The 16,531-nt window shown below is 37.6% G+C and overlaps 3 protein-coding genes and 1 long non-coding RNA gene across 9 annotated transcripts in view; all 4 read right to left on the reverse strand.

The window, feature by feature from the left end:
- gad1b (glutamate decarboxylase 1b) overlaps window positions 1–5,689 on the reverse strand; it is a 23,270-nt gene extending 17,581 nt beyond the window's left edge. The window contains exons 1-3 of one of the 6 annotated variants that reach the window (XM_016483863.1): window positions 5,352–5,689; window positions 4,179–4,286; window positions 1,310–1,372 (exon numbers count right to left, since the gene is read on the reverse strand). In XM_016483863.1, the coding sequence (XP_016339349.1) occupies window positions 1,310–1,372; window positions 4,179–4,254 (139 nt within the window). In that variant the 5' untranslated portion in view covers window positions 4,255–4,286; window positions 5,352–5,689. Of the gene's footprint in view, window positions 1–503; window positions 588–1,309; window positions 1,373–2,413; window positions 2,477–4,178; window positions 4,324–4,661; window positions 4,915–5,351 lie in introns of those variants that run through there. The other 5 variants (XM_016483862.1, XM_016483864.1, XM_016483865.1 and 2 more) reach the window with 5 other exon arrangements.
- A 1,549-nt stretch (window positions 5,690–7,238) lies between these two features.
- LOC107686777 (glutamate-rich protein 2-like) lies at window positions 7,239–9,843 on the reverse strand. Its single transcript, XM_016483894.1, is given in 8 exon segments — window positions 7,239–7,369; window positions 7,732–7,792; window positions 7,795–7,811; window positions 7,898–7,955; window positions 8,046–8,218; window positions 8,347–8,441; window positions 8,723–8,845; window positions 9,815–9,843. Coding segments are annotated over 8 exon segments (687 nt in total).
- A 269-nt stretch (window positions 9,844–10,112) lies between these two features.
- Window positions 10,113–10,617, reverse strand: LOC107686791 (uncharacterized). Its single transcript, XR_001634070.1, has 3 exons — window positions 10,571–10,617; window positions 10,335–10,374; window positions 10,113–10,150 (listed from the first exon to the last, which is right to left on the reverse strand). It is a non-coding gene; the product is annotated as an uncharacterized LOC107686791 (long non-coding RNA).
- A 1,245-nt stretch (window positions 10,618–11,862) lies between these two features.
- On the reverse strand, window positions 11,863–13,192 carry LOC107686790 (transcription factor Sp5). The gene is made up of 2 exons (XM_016483906.1): window positions 13,074–13,192; window positions 11,863–12,798 (listed from the first exon to the last, which is right to left on the reverse strand). Exons 1-2 carry the CDS (start codon window positions 13,104–13,106, stop codon window positions 11,953–11,955), a joined length of 879 nt encoding a protein of 292 aa, XP_016339392.1. The 5' UTR covers window positions 13,107–13,192; the 3' UTR covers window positions 11,863–11,952.
- Between the last annotated feature and the right edge of the window lie 3,339 nt (window positions 13,193–16,531).

The raw sequence follows: 16,531 nt of genomic DNA on the forward strand, positions 1-16,531 counted from the left end.
AGAGACACCCACTAGGAACCTAATAGACTATAGAGAGCAACACCGGCAGCCCTTTTTTCTCGAGGTATATAGAGTTTCATTGTAGAACAAATCCAGTTACGAAAGCCTATATCTAACTGACCGTGAGAGAATATTTCCATCCAGACCCTGACGATTCACAGCACTCTTTACAGACTATTTTTGTCTTCTCTTGCTGGTGTAAACCTCTCCTTTCGGACTGATTTCTATTCCTTTGTCCAGAAAATAATAATGCGAGTGAACAAGGGGTGATATGGGGGAACAAATGACTAAGACCCTGTTCGCACAGTAGCCTACAAGGTAAATAACAGCTCTCTGACCTTTAGTGTGATGGAAACACGCAATGACAGTCACTTGCTCCCTATATAGGGCACAAATGTATTCACACCTGGGTCAACAGAGCAACAACAGGATGGATAAAGGTGCCCTTGGTTTTGGCACATTTAGTGACCCCACTGACGGATATGATGTTGGCTGAAACTTACCACAGATCTTCATGCCCAGTTTCCTCGTGCATCCGTTTGCAACCCCGTACCACGCGTCGCCGGCTAAAACGAGACGTTTGGAGAGCTGTTCAACAACCCATGTTTTTTTTGTTTTTTTGTATGCTATGGGTGAGGATGTGTGCGCCTAATAAAGCAGGGTCAACATGCATTGACGCAGAAGACAATGAATGTGCGCAACAGACTTGGGTGCATCTTAAAAACACCCAATCCTCTTCACATCTTTTAGCAGGCTATAAAAAGCAGCGTGGCGTAAAAAGACAAGTTGAGAGAGAGAGAGAGAGAGACAGAGAACCACCCACTAGGAAACTAATAGACTAGAGAGCAACACCGGCAGCCCTTTTTTCTCCTGATATATAGAGTTTCACTGTAGAACAAATCCAGTTACGAAAACCTATCTAACTGACCGTGAGAGAATATTTCCATCCAGACCCTGACGATTCACAGCACTCTCTAGGCTATTTTTCTCTTGTCTTGCTAAGCGTAAACCTCTACTTTCGGGCTGATTTCTATTCCTTTGTCCGGAAAATAATAATGCGAGTGAACAAGGGGTGATATGGGGAACAAAAGACTAAGACCCTGTTCGCACAGTAGCCTACAGGGTAAATATCAGCTCGCTGACCTTTGGTGTGATGGAAACACGCAATGACAGTCACTTGCTCCCTATCTAGGGCACAAATGTATTCACACCTGGGGTCAACAGAGCAACAACAGCATGGATAAAGGTGCCTTTGGTTTTGGCACATTTAGTGACCCCACTGATTGAAATGATGTTGGCTGAAACTTACCACAGATCTTCATGCCCAGTTTCCTCGTGCATCCGTGTGCAACCCCGTACCACGCGTCGCCGGCTAAAACGAGACGTTTGGAGAGCTGTTCAACATCCCATATTTCACTTTATTTTTTTATGCTATGGGTGAGGATGTGTGCGTCTAATAAAGCAGGGTCAACATGCATTGACGCAGAAGGCAATGAATGTGCGCAACAGATTTGGGTCTTTGCCGGCTCTGTGGCATTTTTTTTTCTTGTGTCTATTTCAGGTTTTTTGAAAGGAAGCAATATAGGCTATCAGAGAGGCGGGCAGCTAATAGATGGTGGCACACATCCGGCAAAGAGGCGGTTTAAAATAAGCGGGCATGAAATGAGGTCTCGGAATCAATTGAGTGAAACGCTTGTGTTTGACTTGCCAGCAGTCATACAGTGAGACTAGAGAAAATGTACCATGGATGACCCCCAGCATTAGTGACCAGACAGATGCCAATGAAACAAAAATGCACACACAACATTTTGAATAGCATGAACAACAATATTTATAACGTTTTGAGCTTGCATTTTTATATAAACAACATAATGTGTTTGCATGAAATGTGCATAGAAAAGGAAACGAAGCAGATTTGTTATTAGGCCTATTATCAATAGTTTGATATTAATTGATCTCATCCTCCGGGGTGGGTTGTGTCTGGAGGCAGATCTAGCTCTATCTGCCCCGGGCGCGTGCTGTCAGCACTAGGCAGAGACAGCACGCGCCCCTCAGGTCAGTGAGCGTGAGATAGAGCTTGGCAGGGAGATAATGGCAAAACACGCAGAAAATACACACACACACACACGCACACACGCACGCACGCACAATAAAACAACACAACATATAATTAATTCTCTTGACAACATGGATTAATAACAAAATGTATATAACATAAACTATATAACATATGTACTACGTCGTTATATTTTAGTGTGATGGAAACACGCAATGACAGTCACTTGCTCCCTATATAGGGCACAAATGTATTCACACCTGGGTCAACAGAGCAACAACAGGATGGATAAAGGTGCCCTTGGTTTTGGCACATTTAGTGACCCCACTGACGGATATGATGTTGGCTGAAACTTACCACAGATCTTCATGCCCAGTTTCCTCGTGCATCCGTTTGCAACCCCGTACCACGCGTCGCCGGCTAAAACGAGACGTTTGGAGAGCTGTTCAACAACCCATGTTTTTTTTGTTTTTTTGTATGCTATGGGTGAGGATGTGTGCGCCTAATAAAGCAGGGTCAACATGCATTGACGCAGAAGACAATGAATGTGCGCAACAGACTTGGGTCTTTGCCGGCTGTGTGGCTTTTTTTCTTTCTTTTTCTATGTGTCTATTTCAGGTTTTTGAAAGGAACCAGTAGAGGCTATCTGAGAGGCAGACAGCTAATAGATGGTGGCACACATCCGGCAAAGAGGCGGTTTAAAATAAGCGTGCATGAAATGAGGTCTCGGAATTAATTGAGTGAATCGCTTGTGTTTGACTTGCCAGCCGCCATACAGTGAGACTAGAGAAAATGTAGCATTCGAAATACATGAATGACCTCCAGCGTTAGTGACCAGACAGACGCCAATGAAATGAACACACATTCACAACATTAAGCATGGGCATATACTGAAATGCATGAACAGCAATATTCACAACGTTTTGAGCTTGCATTTTTATATAAATAATATAGTACAGGTATGTGTTTGGAAACGAAGCAGATTTGTTGTTATTATCAATAGTTTGAAATGAATTGATCTCATCCTCCGGGGTGGGTTGTGTCTGGAGGCAGATCTAGCTCTATCTGCCCCGAGCGCGCGCTGTCAGCACGAGGCAGAGACAGCACGCGCCCCTCAGGTCAGTGAGCGTGAGATAGAGCTTGGCAGGGAGATAATGGCAAAACACGCAGAAAATACACACACACACACACGCACACACGCACGCACGCACAATAAAACAACACAACATATAATTAATTCTCTTGACAACATGGATTAATAACAAAATGTATATAACATAAACTATATAACATATGTACTACGTCGTTATATTATTGGATCGTTTATTTATGTGAATGACGTTTTAAAATATTTTATTAATTTTTTACATATATACACAAAGGCACACTAAGGTTTATTAAACCCGATCAAATCAGATCAAACCCGTTTATTTCATGCATTCTTTCCCTGACTCGGGCATTTTAAGTAGCCTACATTTACAAAGGAAACTGTGAATTGGACCGTGATGGCGGGTAATTTTTGTAATTACGCTATTAAGGTGGGACTGCTGAGAGCAGACGATGGCTGATTGCTGTTATTTAAGCTGCCATAAAAACGCAGCAAAAAGCAGGACTATTGTTATAAGATCGGTACCATAATTAACTGCAACACGTAATTAGGCAGAAGTAGGATGCTTTTATTTTAGAGTAAAATTAAGAATATCATTTTATTTGTAATCTCCATATATGAATTCAGACTAAAATCATACCCAAAACGAACAAGAGATAAAATAATCTTACATAAGATTATTATTATTAGTAGTAGTAGTAGGCTATTATACACATCTGCACACATCGTCTGTTTGTTGATCTCTCTCTGTTCCTCCACTTTGATCCTGAAATGTAAGAATTTATATTTTTATGGCAAAAACCTTAGGCGTTTCCGTTTTAACATCTATCTATCTATCTATCTATCTATCTATCTATCTATCTATCAGATAATTTATCATTTGTCTCTCTAGCTGTCTCTGTCAGCTAATAGACATTTCACAGGGTGCTGTGTGTTTTTTAAGGCAGTGATGAACATCGCCACCCCACGGAGTAAACAAGCCCAGTGAAAAACGCGTTATCCAGAGAGACCTACTTGTGGCAGGTTGTCGTAAATTAGCCGTGTTTGGGTCCATATCAGGAGCCGAGGAAGAAGGTGCAGAAGACGCCATCAGTCCAGGAGAAACACCTCACAGCTTTCAGACTGAAGAAGAAGAAAAAAAACCCAAAAAAAAAACACACTAAACGGAAAATTTGGAGAATTAGGACAAAACAAAGTGATTGCACAAATACTACTAAATAATACCGTCCTGTGTCTCATATACTGCTTATAAAAATAAAAACAAGCGTTTTTGTTTTCAAGGAATCTCCAGCATAATTTCACGCATCTGTGATATCCTTCTGAAATGGCAGTAATTCACTCCCCGTCACAAGGATAATTAGTCTTGTGTTCGGTCAGGTTCAGAAATGCGCTCTGATAGAGCAGCGCACCTAACAGCACATCCAAAGCGCGAGAAATAAGCAACACACTTAAGAAATAACGAAAAGAATTGTAGGAAAGTTCCGAAAATAACCCGACCTATATAACTTGGTATTTTGGATGGCGGTCCGGTTCTTGCTCTCCAGACACACCTCTGAGCTCCAGCGCGCAGCAGACCGTGAAGTCTGACTTAATTGGCTCTGTAACGAGGTCTTTAAATCGAATCATTTAAAACGCAGAAATGAAGAATCTGCTCACTTCTACCGCAGCATAACAAAGGCGACGAAATCAGGACAGAAAGGATCATTTTGAAGGCATTATTAGCGATGATGACGATGATAAATATGCTTCTTTGTGTCAGATGATTTTACAGAAGGTCAGAAGCTCAGTTCGTTTAACCGATGCTCACTCCCCCCCAAAAATGAGAGAGAAAATGAATAGAAAAAGAGTGACTTATTGATTTCTCAATTAAGATGATCTTTAAATATCTTCAAATAACGCGCATCAATCACTGTCGGGGTTAGTGAAATATGGCCCAAAAAAATCATTGCGCTGCTCATGTGTTAAATTACACCATGTTTTTAGATCATTATTTTGCCACACATGTTCTTATAAGATCACAATATTGGCAGAAACTGGTTTATATCTGCACATGCATTTATTATCATCGAGTATAAAAAGCATAATGAAGTTTCTGCTCCTCTTTCAAATATTCTTATCCCCCTCCTAACATTGTAGACAAGAAAAAGGGCTTGCATTTAGATCAAAACGCAGAAGGTGAGCGCTTACCTTACGAAGTCACAGGTGTCACAATAAAATCCAGAAAAACGGAGGCACACGGAGGATGTTTCACACCGCGTGATGTGGCTGTGAGACGCTTGATATCAGAAAACCAGAAGAGTGAACAAGAAAATAAAAATCCATCCAGCGCCAATTCTTGATTCAGTGTTTATCCTTCAAAAGGCGACAGGAGAATCTCCAAAATTCACTTCTGCCGTATTTTTCCACCGGTTAATATCCACGGGTTTGTCTCGAGATTATTAAATGGACTCAAGCCATCTGACACATGAAGTTTAATTCTCCGAGTAAAATATATATACACACACGTCAAAATACCGTGGGAGTGAGAAACCGGTGAGTGAGAGAAAGAGAGAGAGAGAGGGGCAGAGAGTCAGACAGTGAGACATCACGAGAAACATCAGGTGCTTCTTGTTATTTTGGAGGGAAGCCATAAACAATTTTTATTCTGTGTTAATTTAACAACATTTTTAGAATCAGTTTTTTTTCTTTAATTGCATGACTTGTGGATCAGCCCCAGTATAACCTAGATGAGACGTCTGGAACTATAACAACACCGACATCCACGAGGTGGCAACAGAGAACAGACCAACTTGAACTTGAATGAAGGATTTTTGGGCAGCGCCCTGGAAAATCACTTGAACTGCTGTGTACATGCTTGTAAGATCGTTTATTTTAGAACCTCTGCTGATTACGCTTGTCAATACTGACGACAACTTTTCATTGGTTGTTGTTAATTATAAGTGCGCGGTATCATTACCGCCTTTTCAGCACTTGGACAGCTCCGCTCAGCCAATACCTGCATTCAGAAGAGACCGGGGCTAGTTGTCACGCATTTTGCAGTCAGTCAGTCAGTATTTCTCTGGGTGGGTTTTTCCATATTCAAACCCTGCAGGCGCAAGTTCTGACAACAAAAAAGTAGTGAATGCAAACATCGTTATTTCCTCTTAACTCGTGATTTTGTGTTCACCGTGCAACAGCTATTTCAAAAATATTACTACTTGAAACGTACTATAGAGAATAAAATTCACTACAACTGTAGTTTAAATTAATTTGAAGACACAGCCACTGCTAAAAAAAAACTAAACATTTGGATAATTGAACTACTCAAAATATTATAGCTACTATATATTATAGAAATGACCTAATTAAACAAAATTATGTTCTAAGAACATTTTCTAATGTTCCAACTGAGTTAAGAAAAGGTTATTTCTGAATGTTGTCTTAATGTTCAAAACGTTCAGTTTTTAACTTATGTGAACGTTAAAGGAACATTCCATTTTATAATTCTGTAAACATTATGGGAAGGCTTTGAATGTTCTCTGAAAATTCTAAAACAATTAGTAAAAAAACAAAAAAAACAAAAAAACTTCCATGAACGATGCATAAATAATGTTTTTGTGCTAACATTTTGAGAACATTTTTAAAGACCAGATAACTTTGAACAAACATTCTATATACACGTTAATTGGAACAAACGTTTGTTAATAATGTTGAGAGAACCATTCCAGAAAATTAGCCAAAAAGAACGTTCCTTGTTAGATGGGGAGCTTTTTGACAACTTTCCAGTGTGACAACTAACCCCGGTTCAAATTGTGAAACTGTTTTTTCCCCTCCATTGGATGGCGCTCACTTGCACCTTTCTGAACAACTAAACCGAAAAAGTCAAGAAGGAAATAGCTACTTTATTATCTTAAAACATATAGATTACAATTCACGCAGAATATATTTTAAAGTCCAGTCAGTATTAGACATAACTGAGCATGCATGAGATGCTAAACATGACACACATGGTTTATGAGCATTAGATGTATTAATACTAAAATAATACTGTACGTGATTAGGACCACTAGATCTACTAGACTGTTTGTTTGTTGTTTATGATGAAGATGATAATGTATCATCTGTGCTGTCAGAGGGCTCATCATCATCATCTTCAACGTCATCATCCTCATCAGATGTGTCAGATTCATCAGATTCATCATCATCATCTGATTCCTCATCTGCTTCTAGAATTAATAATCATATCCAGATAAAGAAGGTGAATTCAACACACTTACATTTCAAATCTTTGCTCGCACATTATTAAAGTTACCCATTTGGAACATTGCTTCTAATTAATGAATGGTATTTAATTTTCATTAATGTCTGCAGTGCTTATGAAAACATTTTTGGTTAAAGCAAGTTAGAAATACATATCACTATGTTGATTTAAAGACTAAAGAGGAAAATCATAGAAAAGCTTATGTTTTTGTCATAAGAATGTAAATTCTACAATTTAACAATTTAAGGGTCAAAGCAAAGTGAAACTACCATGTCAAAAAGAAACTGATAGATAGATAGATAGAACAATAATAGATTATAATCTCACCTATCAGTAATTTTTCTTCTATGAGGGGCAGGAAGCTCTTGGCCTCTGAGTTCTGGGGCTCTGGGGCTCATAAATTAAAACTGAATTTAAAGAATGATGAAAACATCAGTATCATTTATATGAGAAATGCCAATTGTAAACAATACTAATTCACATGGCTACTTACTCATCTGACAGAGTTTCTTCGCAAGTTGGTAATTCCTTGTCATCACGGCCTGTAGAAACTGGATTCATAGAAACAAAAACAGAACATTTGTTTAGTCAGTAGTCATTTTCAAACACATCAGGTACATGACGTGTCCTATATGCCTCACCTCTGCAAACAATTCTAGCGGCACGTGTCCTTCAGCGCTCTCATTTCCATCCTCTTCACTCTGTGCCTCATGAGGATCCTGGTCATTTGCAGACAGCACTACTTGAGGGGCCTGGATATGTAGCTCATGCACACTTTCTGACTGGACATCACATTCTCCTTGTTTTTCTAATGCTTAAATTGAAAAAGAAAATCCATTTTTGGACACCATGGGTATCACAAAATGCTTCAGATATTCCGAGACAAATAGATTGAACAATAAATGTGCTGAAAAGGACTAAAGGATAAAACAGATTCAGTACCTGTCATAATAGGGGGAACCTGTTTAGGTAGTTTATGTCCATGCGTGGTTACATTTCTGAAGGACGGAGCTTTAGAGGCATTATAACCTCTGCTGCTGAAAAAAATGGGTGATAAAAGGTAAACTATTAGAGATCACTGGAGCGAATGAATGCCATCAGCTTCCCTGCTTTATGCATGTACGGCCCATAAACCACATCCCATGCATGACCCAAAGAGCATGCTGACCGGAATACAAAAAGCAACTGATATACTCAAATTAAAAATAAGCTTGTTTCTTTATTCCTTTCAGTATTGAGCATCTATCCTAATTCTCTAGTATAGAAAACATGTTGCTTTTAGTTATTATTTTGTGAAATGAAATGCTTTTGTTTGTACCTGTTGGAAGTGTATACTTTGAGTGTGGTATCTGATGTTTCAGAGTTCAGGGAAGGATTGACCTCTGTCTTTATAGAAGGATCCTGACCCTCTGTCTTTTCACCAGGTTTTGCTTTCATTTGCCTGGATATACAAAACCAAAACCAAAGCATCTAAATGATGGTTGAAGTGGATCAGTACAATAAAAATGTTGTATATAAGCATTCTTATTTCAAGTCAATAAGTTTAAAGAAATAGTTTCCTTACCCTCAGCCCATTCAATATTTGGAGAAATGTAGCATTGCATCACTTGCTCACCAATGGATGCTCTGCAGTGAATGGGTGCCGTCAGAATGAGAGTCCAAACAGCTGATAAAAACATCACAATAATCCACAAGTAATCCTAACCTAACCCAAACAAAATACAAACACAGTATAACACCATCAGTTAGCGTATTCTGAAGTGAAAAGATGCTCGTTTGTAAAAAAAAAAACATAATTAAGACGGTTTTAAATCATCACTTCTGGCCAAATTATTAGTCCATAATCCACAATAATGTTTCCTCCAGTGAAAAAGTGCATCCCCTGTTGTCCTCTCACATCAAAATCTACAGTCATTTTATTTTAAACTGTTTTGGACTGTCTTTGCTCATAAATCTGTGCATATTTCTCTCCTGATTCAGATGAAACAACTTTTTCACTGGAGAAAGCAATATTATGGATAGAGGACTCGTATTTTAGATGGAAACAATGGTTTGAAGTTAAAAACATCTTGATGGATTTTTTTTCTTTCAAACATGCAGCTTTTGGCTTCATAAGATATTAACTGATGGACTGGAGTGGTGTGGATTACTGTGATGTTTTTATCAGTTGTTTGGACTCTCATTCTGACGGCACCCATTCACTGCAGAGCATCTGTTGCTGAGCAAGTGATGGAATGCTACATTTCATCTAAATCTAGGGTGGCCTGAGGTCAGTACATTTTCAGCTAATTTTCATTTTCATTCAACTAATTGTAAATATCCCAGTTCTTTTACATTGACCTGTTGACTGAGAGCTGCATGCAATTTTTGTTCATTAACCACTGTTATAAAGTGTCTCTACTGCTTTTACCTTGTGGAACTTGGAGCTTTGAGTTTCATATTTGTTGTCTCAGAGTTTACAGAGGGTCCTTGTCCTTCTGTCTTTCCACTAAGTTTTGGTTTGTGTTGCCTACACAAAATCAAACAAAGCACCTAATACATTTGACATGGACATGTTTTTTTAAATCAAGTAAAGCTTATTGTATGTGTCAAAAAGCATAATGAATTCAAAAGACCTGATTTTTCTGCAATAAAAATCTTCATTGTTCAGAGGTCAGCATTCAAACAATATATAATCGTAGTGACCTAGAAACACATTTTTAAACCTACTTTGGTTTCCATTCCACTGATTCTTTTGCCACTGGATCTACAGAACAAAGCAGTTGATCTCATTAACCCTTTCAGAAGAAAATAAGCCTTTAAGGAAACCAAGACAGACTGTTGTCATGTGCATGTAACTGCTAAATGTTACAAAACAGTTGCTATAGACATTATGTGTATATGAATAGATAGATATTAATTCATGCAGACTAACACCTAAATTATTTTACCTGCTGAGCTGCCAACCACTGGTTTTAAGGGTGCAACCTCCTTTAGCAGAAATAGAAAAAGGACAAAATGTGAATAAGACTTAAGTCAAAACAATGCTTTAAAAGAATACATACACTACTAAAATAGCACAATGATCAACATCAGATACAAATGTTTCAATTCTGAAAGAAAACCCGATATCAGTATCGAACTGGAACATGAATGATCTCCAAATGTAGATTGTCCTGCCACTGACCTCTTCACTGACTTTGGATGAGACTTCTGAGGGCCTTCCAACACACTGTAAACGTATAATCAATAATAAACAGGTCTTTATGAGTTAAAGAAATGGTAAAGCCATTATATAAAGCTAAATAAAGTGTATTTATACTAATACAAATCATAAAAATGTTTAAAATACAATTGTGTGTTCATGCTGAGTTAATGTAAAAATATGCCAGGGCCCAGTTTTAAAAGTGGGCCCTGATGTTATTTTAACATATAGCTAACAGTCCAAGTTAGATCAGTCTCGATGTACAGTACTGAATGTAACTCAAGAATCTGTTGAATTTTTTTAAGCATTGATCACTATCAGTCACATTCTACTGCGATATTTACAGTGAACTAAAGTAGAAAAACAGGCATAAACTGTGAAATATAACGTAGACAATGGAAGTCATGTAAAACATATTGGCTAATAACTTAACATGAAAAGTGCCAAATATGAGCGCTCTTACCTGTTCATCTGTGCAAAGTGTCTAACTTTATATTTATAAAGATCTATCGACTGTATTTGAGAGATGAAGGGGTCATTTTTTTACTACACAGTATATTTCTATTACACAATATGTTACAGCATAAAATTACTGTATTAATAATAATAATAACCATAACAACAACAACAACAATAATAATAATAGTAGGATATACAGTAAACACAATACTCTTCTAAATAATAAACAGTGCACAATATAGGCTACTCTTCTTTGGTCCATGAGTATTTTAACTTTCAAGTTATCAAAAAACAACTAAAATTGCGCATTTGTTTTTGGTGTGGTTTAAAAAAACACAGTATAAAATAGTAGGCTATACACTTGATATAGCCTAGCAGCCAAATGTCTTTTTGAAAACGAAGGTAAATGACAATTAACGTTTTTGCTTAAGTTAACCTCTTAAGTGTTTCCATGTTGCATAGGGTAAACTTTATTACTTCAAAATTTCCTAAGGTCAAAAAATATCTATGTAGACACCTTAAAGTCCTGACGATAAAACGCTTTTGAATTTTCTCAAGAAAGAAAGAAAGAAAGAAAGAAAGAAAAAGACTTGGCCTAACCCACATCTTTTGAGCTTGTTGTCGCTATATGGCTTCAGATGTCTCAATGACATCAAACAGCTTGTTTTTCTGTTATATTTAAACCAGTTATGAAAACAATTGATGAAACAGCAAACACACAAAAATGTGAAACTATTGTTTTGTCCAACAAATATTGTAATCAATAAAATGTACATGTATAACATTTACAAACAAATGTGACAACTTGCCCCAAATTAAAGATTAACTTGAATTAAAAACACACCCCAACATTTTATATTTACTGAGATGGCCCGCAAAAAGTGCTCACAAAATACGATCTAAGACTACTGTTCAAGAGTTTTGTTGACGTGATCCAGCACGGGGAACAGCGGTCTGTTCTTGCGCATCAGGTGCGTCTTCAGGTGTTTGGCCAGATGGTCGCTGCGCGTGAAGCGTTTGGCGCAGTCCGGACAGGTGAAGCGCTTCTCGCCGGTGTGCGTGCGCAGGTGCCGCTGGAGCTCGTCTGAGCGCGTGAAGCTCTTCCCGCAGAACATCCAGCTGCAGACGAACGGCCGCTCACCTGCGTGCCACCTCAGGTGCGCCTTCAGGTGCGACGTCTTGCCGTACACCTTCCCGCAGCCCGGCATGTGGCACATGTGCTGCTTTCTCTTCCCCGGCGCGTCGCTGCTCTTTTGGCAGTTGGGGCACATGCACCTCCGGCATCTGCGAGACTTGGAGTGCAACAGGGTTGCGATTTGAGTCTGGTACTGGCCGAGCTCAGGGTGACCCAGAACCCACCCGCGGGGGATCTCAAATTGATGTGTTGAGGAGTGATTGGCAGTCCACCATTGGTCCAAAAGCCCATTGTGCGTGGGCACGTAAGACGTGGGAAGAGTAGCGCATGCTGACGCACAAGGCAACATCTTCAGGGGCGAGAAGTCATAGTGTTCGGCCGGGGGTGTCAGTGGCATTTCGTGGTGTGGACTTAAGGGGGTCTGGAGGTGCTGTGAGAAAGTTGCATCACTTCTCCAGGGATGGAAGAGTTTTGGTGGGGAGCCTTCATATGAGATGTGCTGGTGGGGCTCCATGGATCTGGGTGCACGGGAATGGCAGATGCGATTACAGGTGTCTTCCAGCAACATCAAGGGGGATCCATTGGTGCATTCTGGGGTGGAGTTTGGCGTCCGATCCTACGAAATAAAATATCAATACTTAAAACGTACGTTTGATTGATTGGTACTCTAATCCAATTCTTTATTCTAGCACTTAGCCTATGTAAGGCAATTATTAAGAGTGAGAACCACTTCTCTGAATCACACTGGCACTATGTTTTGTGCAAATGAATGCTCAAAATGAATGCTTAAAATAATGCCCCCCCCCCACCCCCCAAATCAACACGCATGCTTTAAATCCATCAAAACGATAAGTTTAACACAGTTCCCCTCAGAGAATACTCTTTACGCACCTGAAGGAAAGCTTGCAGTGGGTCATTGCGCATTATGGCTCTCGCAGTTACGCCACGCCAATGAAGCCTTGTCGAGCCAGAATCCTTATAGTTCCCAAAACTGCGCACCTCAAACAACTCACGGGAGAATCCTGGAGCAAAGTGAACACACTGGCATCATTTCATTGAGTTTGATCAGAACTCCAGCCAGTCAGAATGAAGAGTTTTCCCTTTGAAGTTTACCGCTGCCCAATCATCAAAGAATAACGGAAGAGCTCAAATCCTTTGAGAGTTTGCTGCTTTGGATAATAAAAGAATTGATTATTTGGAGGGTGAGATGGGTAGAGATGAAGGATGTGCAAGTAATGAATGAATTAATCTGGATTAGTTGAATGGATCAAAGAAATAATAAAAATGTAGAGTATATGTCACTGAAGAGATACATTTAAACATGTAAATGCATGTTAGTTGGGTAATGCATGTTTGTTGGGTAATGTGGCAAAATATGAAAAGTTGCAACTTTAAACTAAATAAAGGGGTACCTACAGAGGTTCAGGTTTTCCTTGTCAAACATATAAACTAGAAATAAATAAATAAACACACATACATGTAAGGATCTATACAAGGACTGCTTACCAATGAAAGGTTTTTTTCTTAGTTCCATTTTAGAAAAAGAAAGCAAAATAATGTGTGCAAGTTTATAAAACTGTGTGTAGACGCCCCTCATAGCAGAATACATATAACTTGCTTATTGCCATTTCTGTTTTATTGCCATTTTTCAGTTTAAAAGTTAATTTTTGTAATAACAGGTATTTTAAAAATCAGTGCAATATAAGTTTAACAAAAACAAACAAACAAACAAAACTACAATATAATTTAAAAGGAATGCACAGGAACATCAGTTTATACTCTCTGAAATATATCATAGCAACAAGTTTTTCAGGAACATACAATTTGAATGTCCCATGCTAATCAAAATCTAAACTGAATTGCTCTTTTGGATCAAATTTAGTATATTTCATTTGGAATAAACAAACAAACAAATAATGGAACCTTATGGAGGCATTTTTTTCATTTAATTTGAATAGGGTTATCACTGATAAACATTCCAAATGAATAAGATTGCATAAGTTAGGATTAAAAAAGAAACCTTTGTTATTTTAATAATATATTTGACAACAAAATTCAAAACAGGATTAATGAAGAACTAGAGTGTTTTGCTTCTGTATTTTTGAAAAATTATACACATTAGAAATCTGTACAAATATAATAATCACATTGCACACAAAACTTGAAAACTTTAATATATTTGAATACATTTTGATCATTTCTTTCACCAACTACTTTTGAGAAACTTTAAATAAAAGATTTTACAGTTTAATAATATTACAACGATTTAAAAAGAACAGCATGGAAACTTGCTGGTCCATTCACGATGACGCAGTGAGAGTGAAGGATGCGGTTAAGAGGCAGCGTGTGGGAGGCTGGGCTATTGAATACCTCTCAAAGTGCTTACAAGGGTGTCTAGAACTAGAGCAACATCTGTGGCTTTCCACAACAAAGCAGAACTCTGTTCCTTCACGGCACGTAGCTTTGAAGTCTCATGAAGACAGAAAGCAGCCATTGTTCTCTCAGGCCTACATGAAGGCCCTCCAACTTGGGTCTCTTTAATTTAAAAGTTTCCCCCAGTAATGCGATAGTTCTCTCCTGTTTCCCTTAGTGAACCTTTGAGGTGAAGCCTGGTTTTGTGTTTAAAAGCCAGAGTTCTGGCGAGTACTTTAGCCCTGGGTCATGAACTGTGGGCCGTTTGAACCGGTTTACGTGTGTGTGGTATACGGTCCTGCTTAAGAGTGCATAAGCTGATGAATGCATTCAATTACTCAGGAGTTACTGTTAATAAATGTGTATTTTAAAAAGATACTGCTCCAGTTACACTTTGTGTAAACCCAGTTAACCTCAAATCTTTTGAAGGCTAAATGATTTGAGCTATGCAACCCATGTTATTTTTATAGCTGTATATTTTTAACGTATCACAACTATTGGGTCTATTTCATTTAAGGAACTTTAAACGAAACCTCTGAGACCTTATACAAGATGCTTCAATAAGAGCTCCACCGAGACTCCTGAAAGAGCGACCAAAATGTGCAATACAAAATATCCTCTGGGAAATTATACTGTAGTTTGAAAAGAGACTTCTTAGACTTACTTTTTCAAACTCTTGTTTACATTTGATCTATTATTTGGCAGATACTTCTATTCAAAGGCACTCACTACTTTATTGTAATAGTGCAGAAATGTTCACACATTTTTGTTGAAGTGTAATATATGCATAATGCATAAATAAATGCATAAATAAATAATTTATTAGGGCTGCTTGTCAATAGATTAAAATAACTCATTGGAATTAATCGGTACAGACAGAAAAAAAAATAATGAGTAAAGTGTGACTAAGGTGCTCAATTTGGTGAAAATTTCACTTAGGAATTGCTTGTTAATTTCAGAAATAATTACAAACAGACGATATTACAAGTAAATTACAAGTAACACATTGAATTAAACATGATTTTTGAGTAGAAAGACTGAAATAGTATTTTCTTGTAAAATGTACAACAGTAATATTTATTTATAACTTTGAAAAATCATTTTTAGTGTAATAGTGCAGAAGTCACATTTTTGTTGAAGTGTAATATATGTATAATGCATAAATAAATGCATAAATAAATAATTTATTAGGGCTGCTTGTCAATAGATTAAAATAACTCGGAATTAATCGGTACAGACAGAAAAAAAAAATAATGAGTAAAGTGTGACTAAGGTGCTCAATTTGGTGAAAATTTCACTTAGGAATTGCTTGTTAATTTCAGAAATAATTACAAACAGACGATATTACAAGTAAATTACAAGTAACACATTGAATTAAACATGATTTTTGAGTAGAAAGACTGAAATAGTATTTTCTTGTAAAATGTACAACAGTAATATTTATTTATAACTTTGAAAAATCATTTTTAGTGTAATAGTGCAGAAGTGTTCAGATTTTTTCATTGAAGTGTCTAGAATCAGAATAAACTTAATGTAAACATGCATGAATAAATCAATAAAAATAAATAAATAAATATTTTAGGACTGCTTGTTATTATTAAAATAACTGTAATCAATCATGTTTTTTTGTTCTTTTATAGAGCAAGAAAAAAAACAAACAAACAAAAAAAATACATATTTTTGTTGACATCTGAGCCTCTAAAATCAGAATGAACTTTAACCTAATCAAGAACGCTAAGCTAAATTTAAACACAAATATTAAACTGCTGCATTTTTAGTCAGTCTGAATATGCACACGGGGGTAAAAAAAAAATCTCTTCTGGTTTTTATGTGCATGATAAACACAGTAAAATAAATTTTCATATGTAACTGTAAGCCAGAGGGAAGCTTCAGGTTATTGTTCCACAACATGTCTTCTCAGCAAAAAGCAGCTCTTT

The sequence above is a fragment of the Sinocyclocheilus anshuiensis genome, unplaced genomic scaffold (genome assembly GCF_001515605.1).
Source record: "Sinocyclocheilus anshuiensis isolate Anshui unplaced genomic scaffold, SAMN03320099.WGS_v1.1 scaffold958, whole genome shotgun sequence".
NCBI lineage: Eukaryota > Metazoa > Chordata > Actinopteri > Cypriniformes > Cyprinidae > Sinocyclocheilus > Sinocyclocheilus anshuiensis.

What these genes read in the sequence shown, in the direction of transcription:
- LOC107686790 (XM_016483906.1), bottom strand. Translation starts at nt 13,106, where the DNA reads ATGCGCAATGACCCACTGCAAGCTTTCCTTCAG. An exon ending in CACTGCAAGCTTTCCTTCAG is followed by an intron (nt 12,799 to 13,073) that starts GTGCGTAAAGAG and finishes TTTATTTCGTAG; the next exon opens with GATCGGACGCCAAACTCCAC.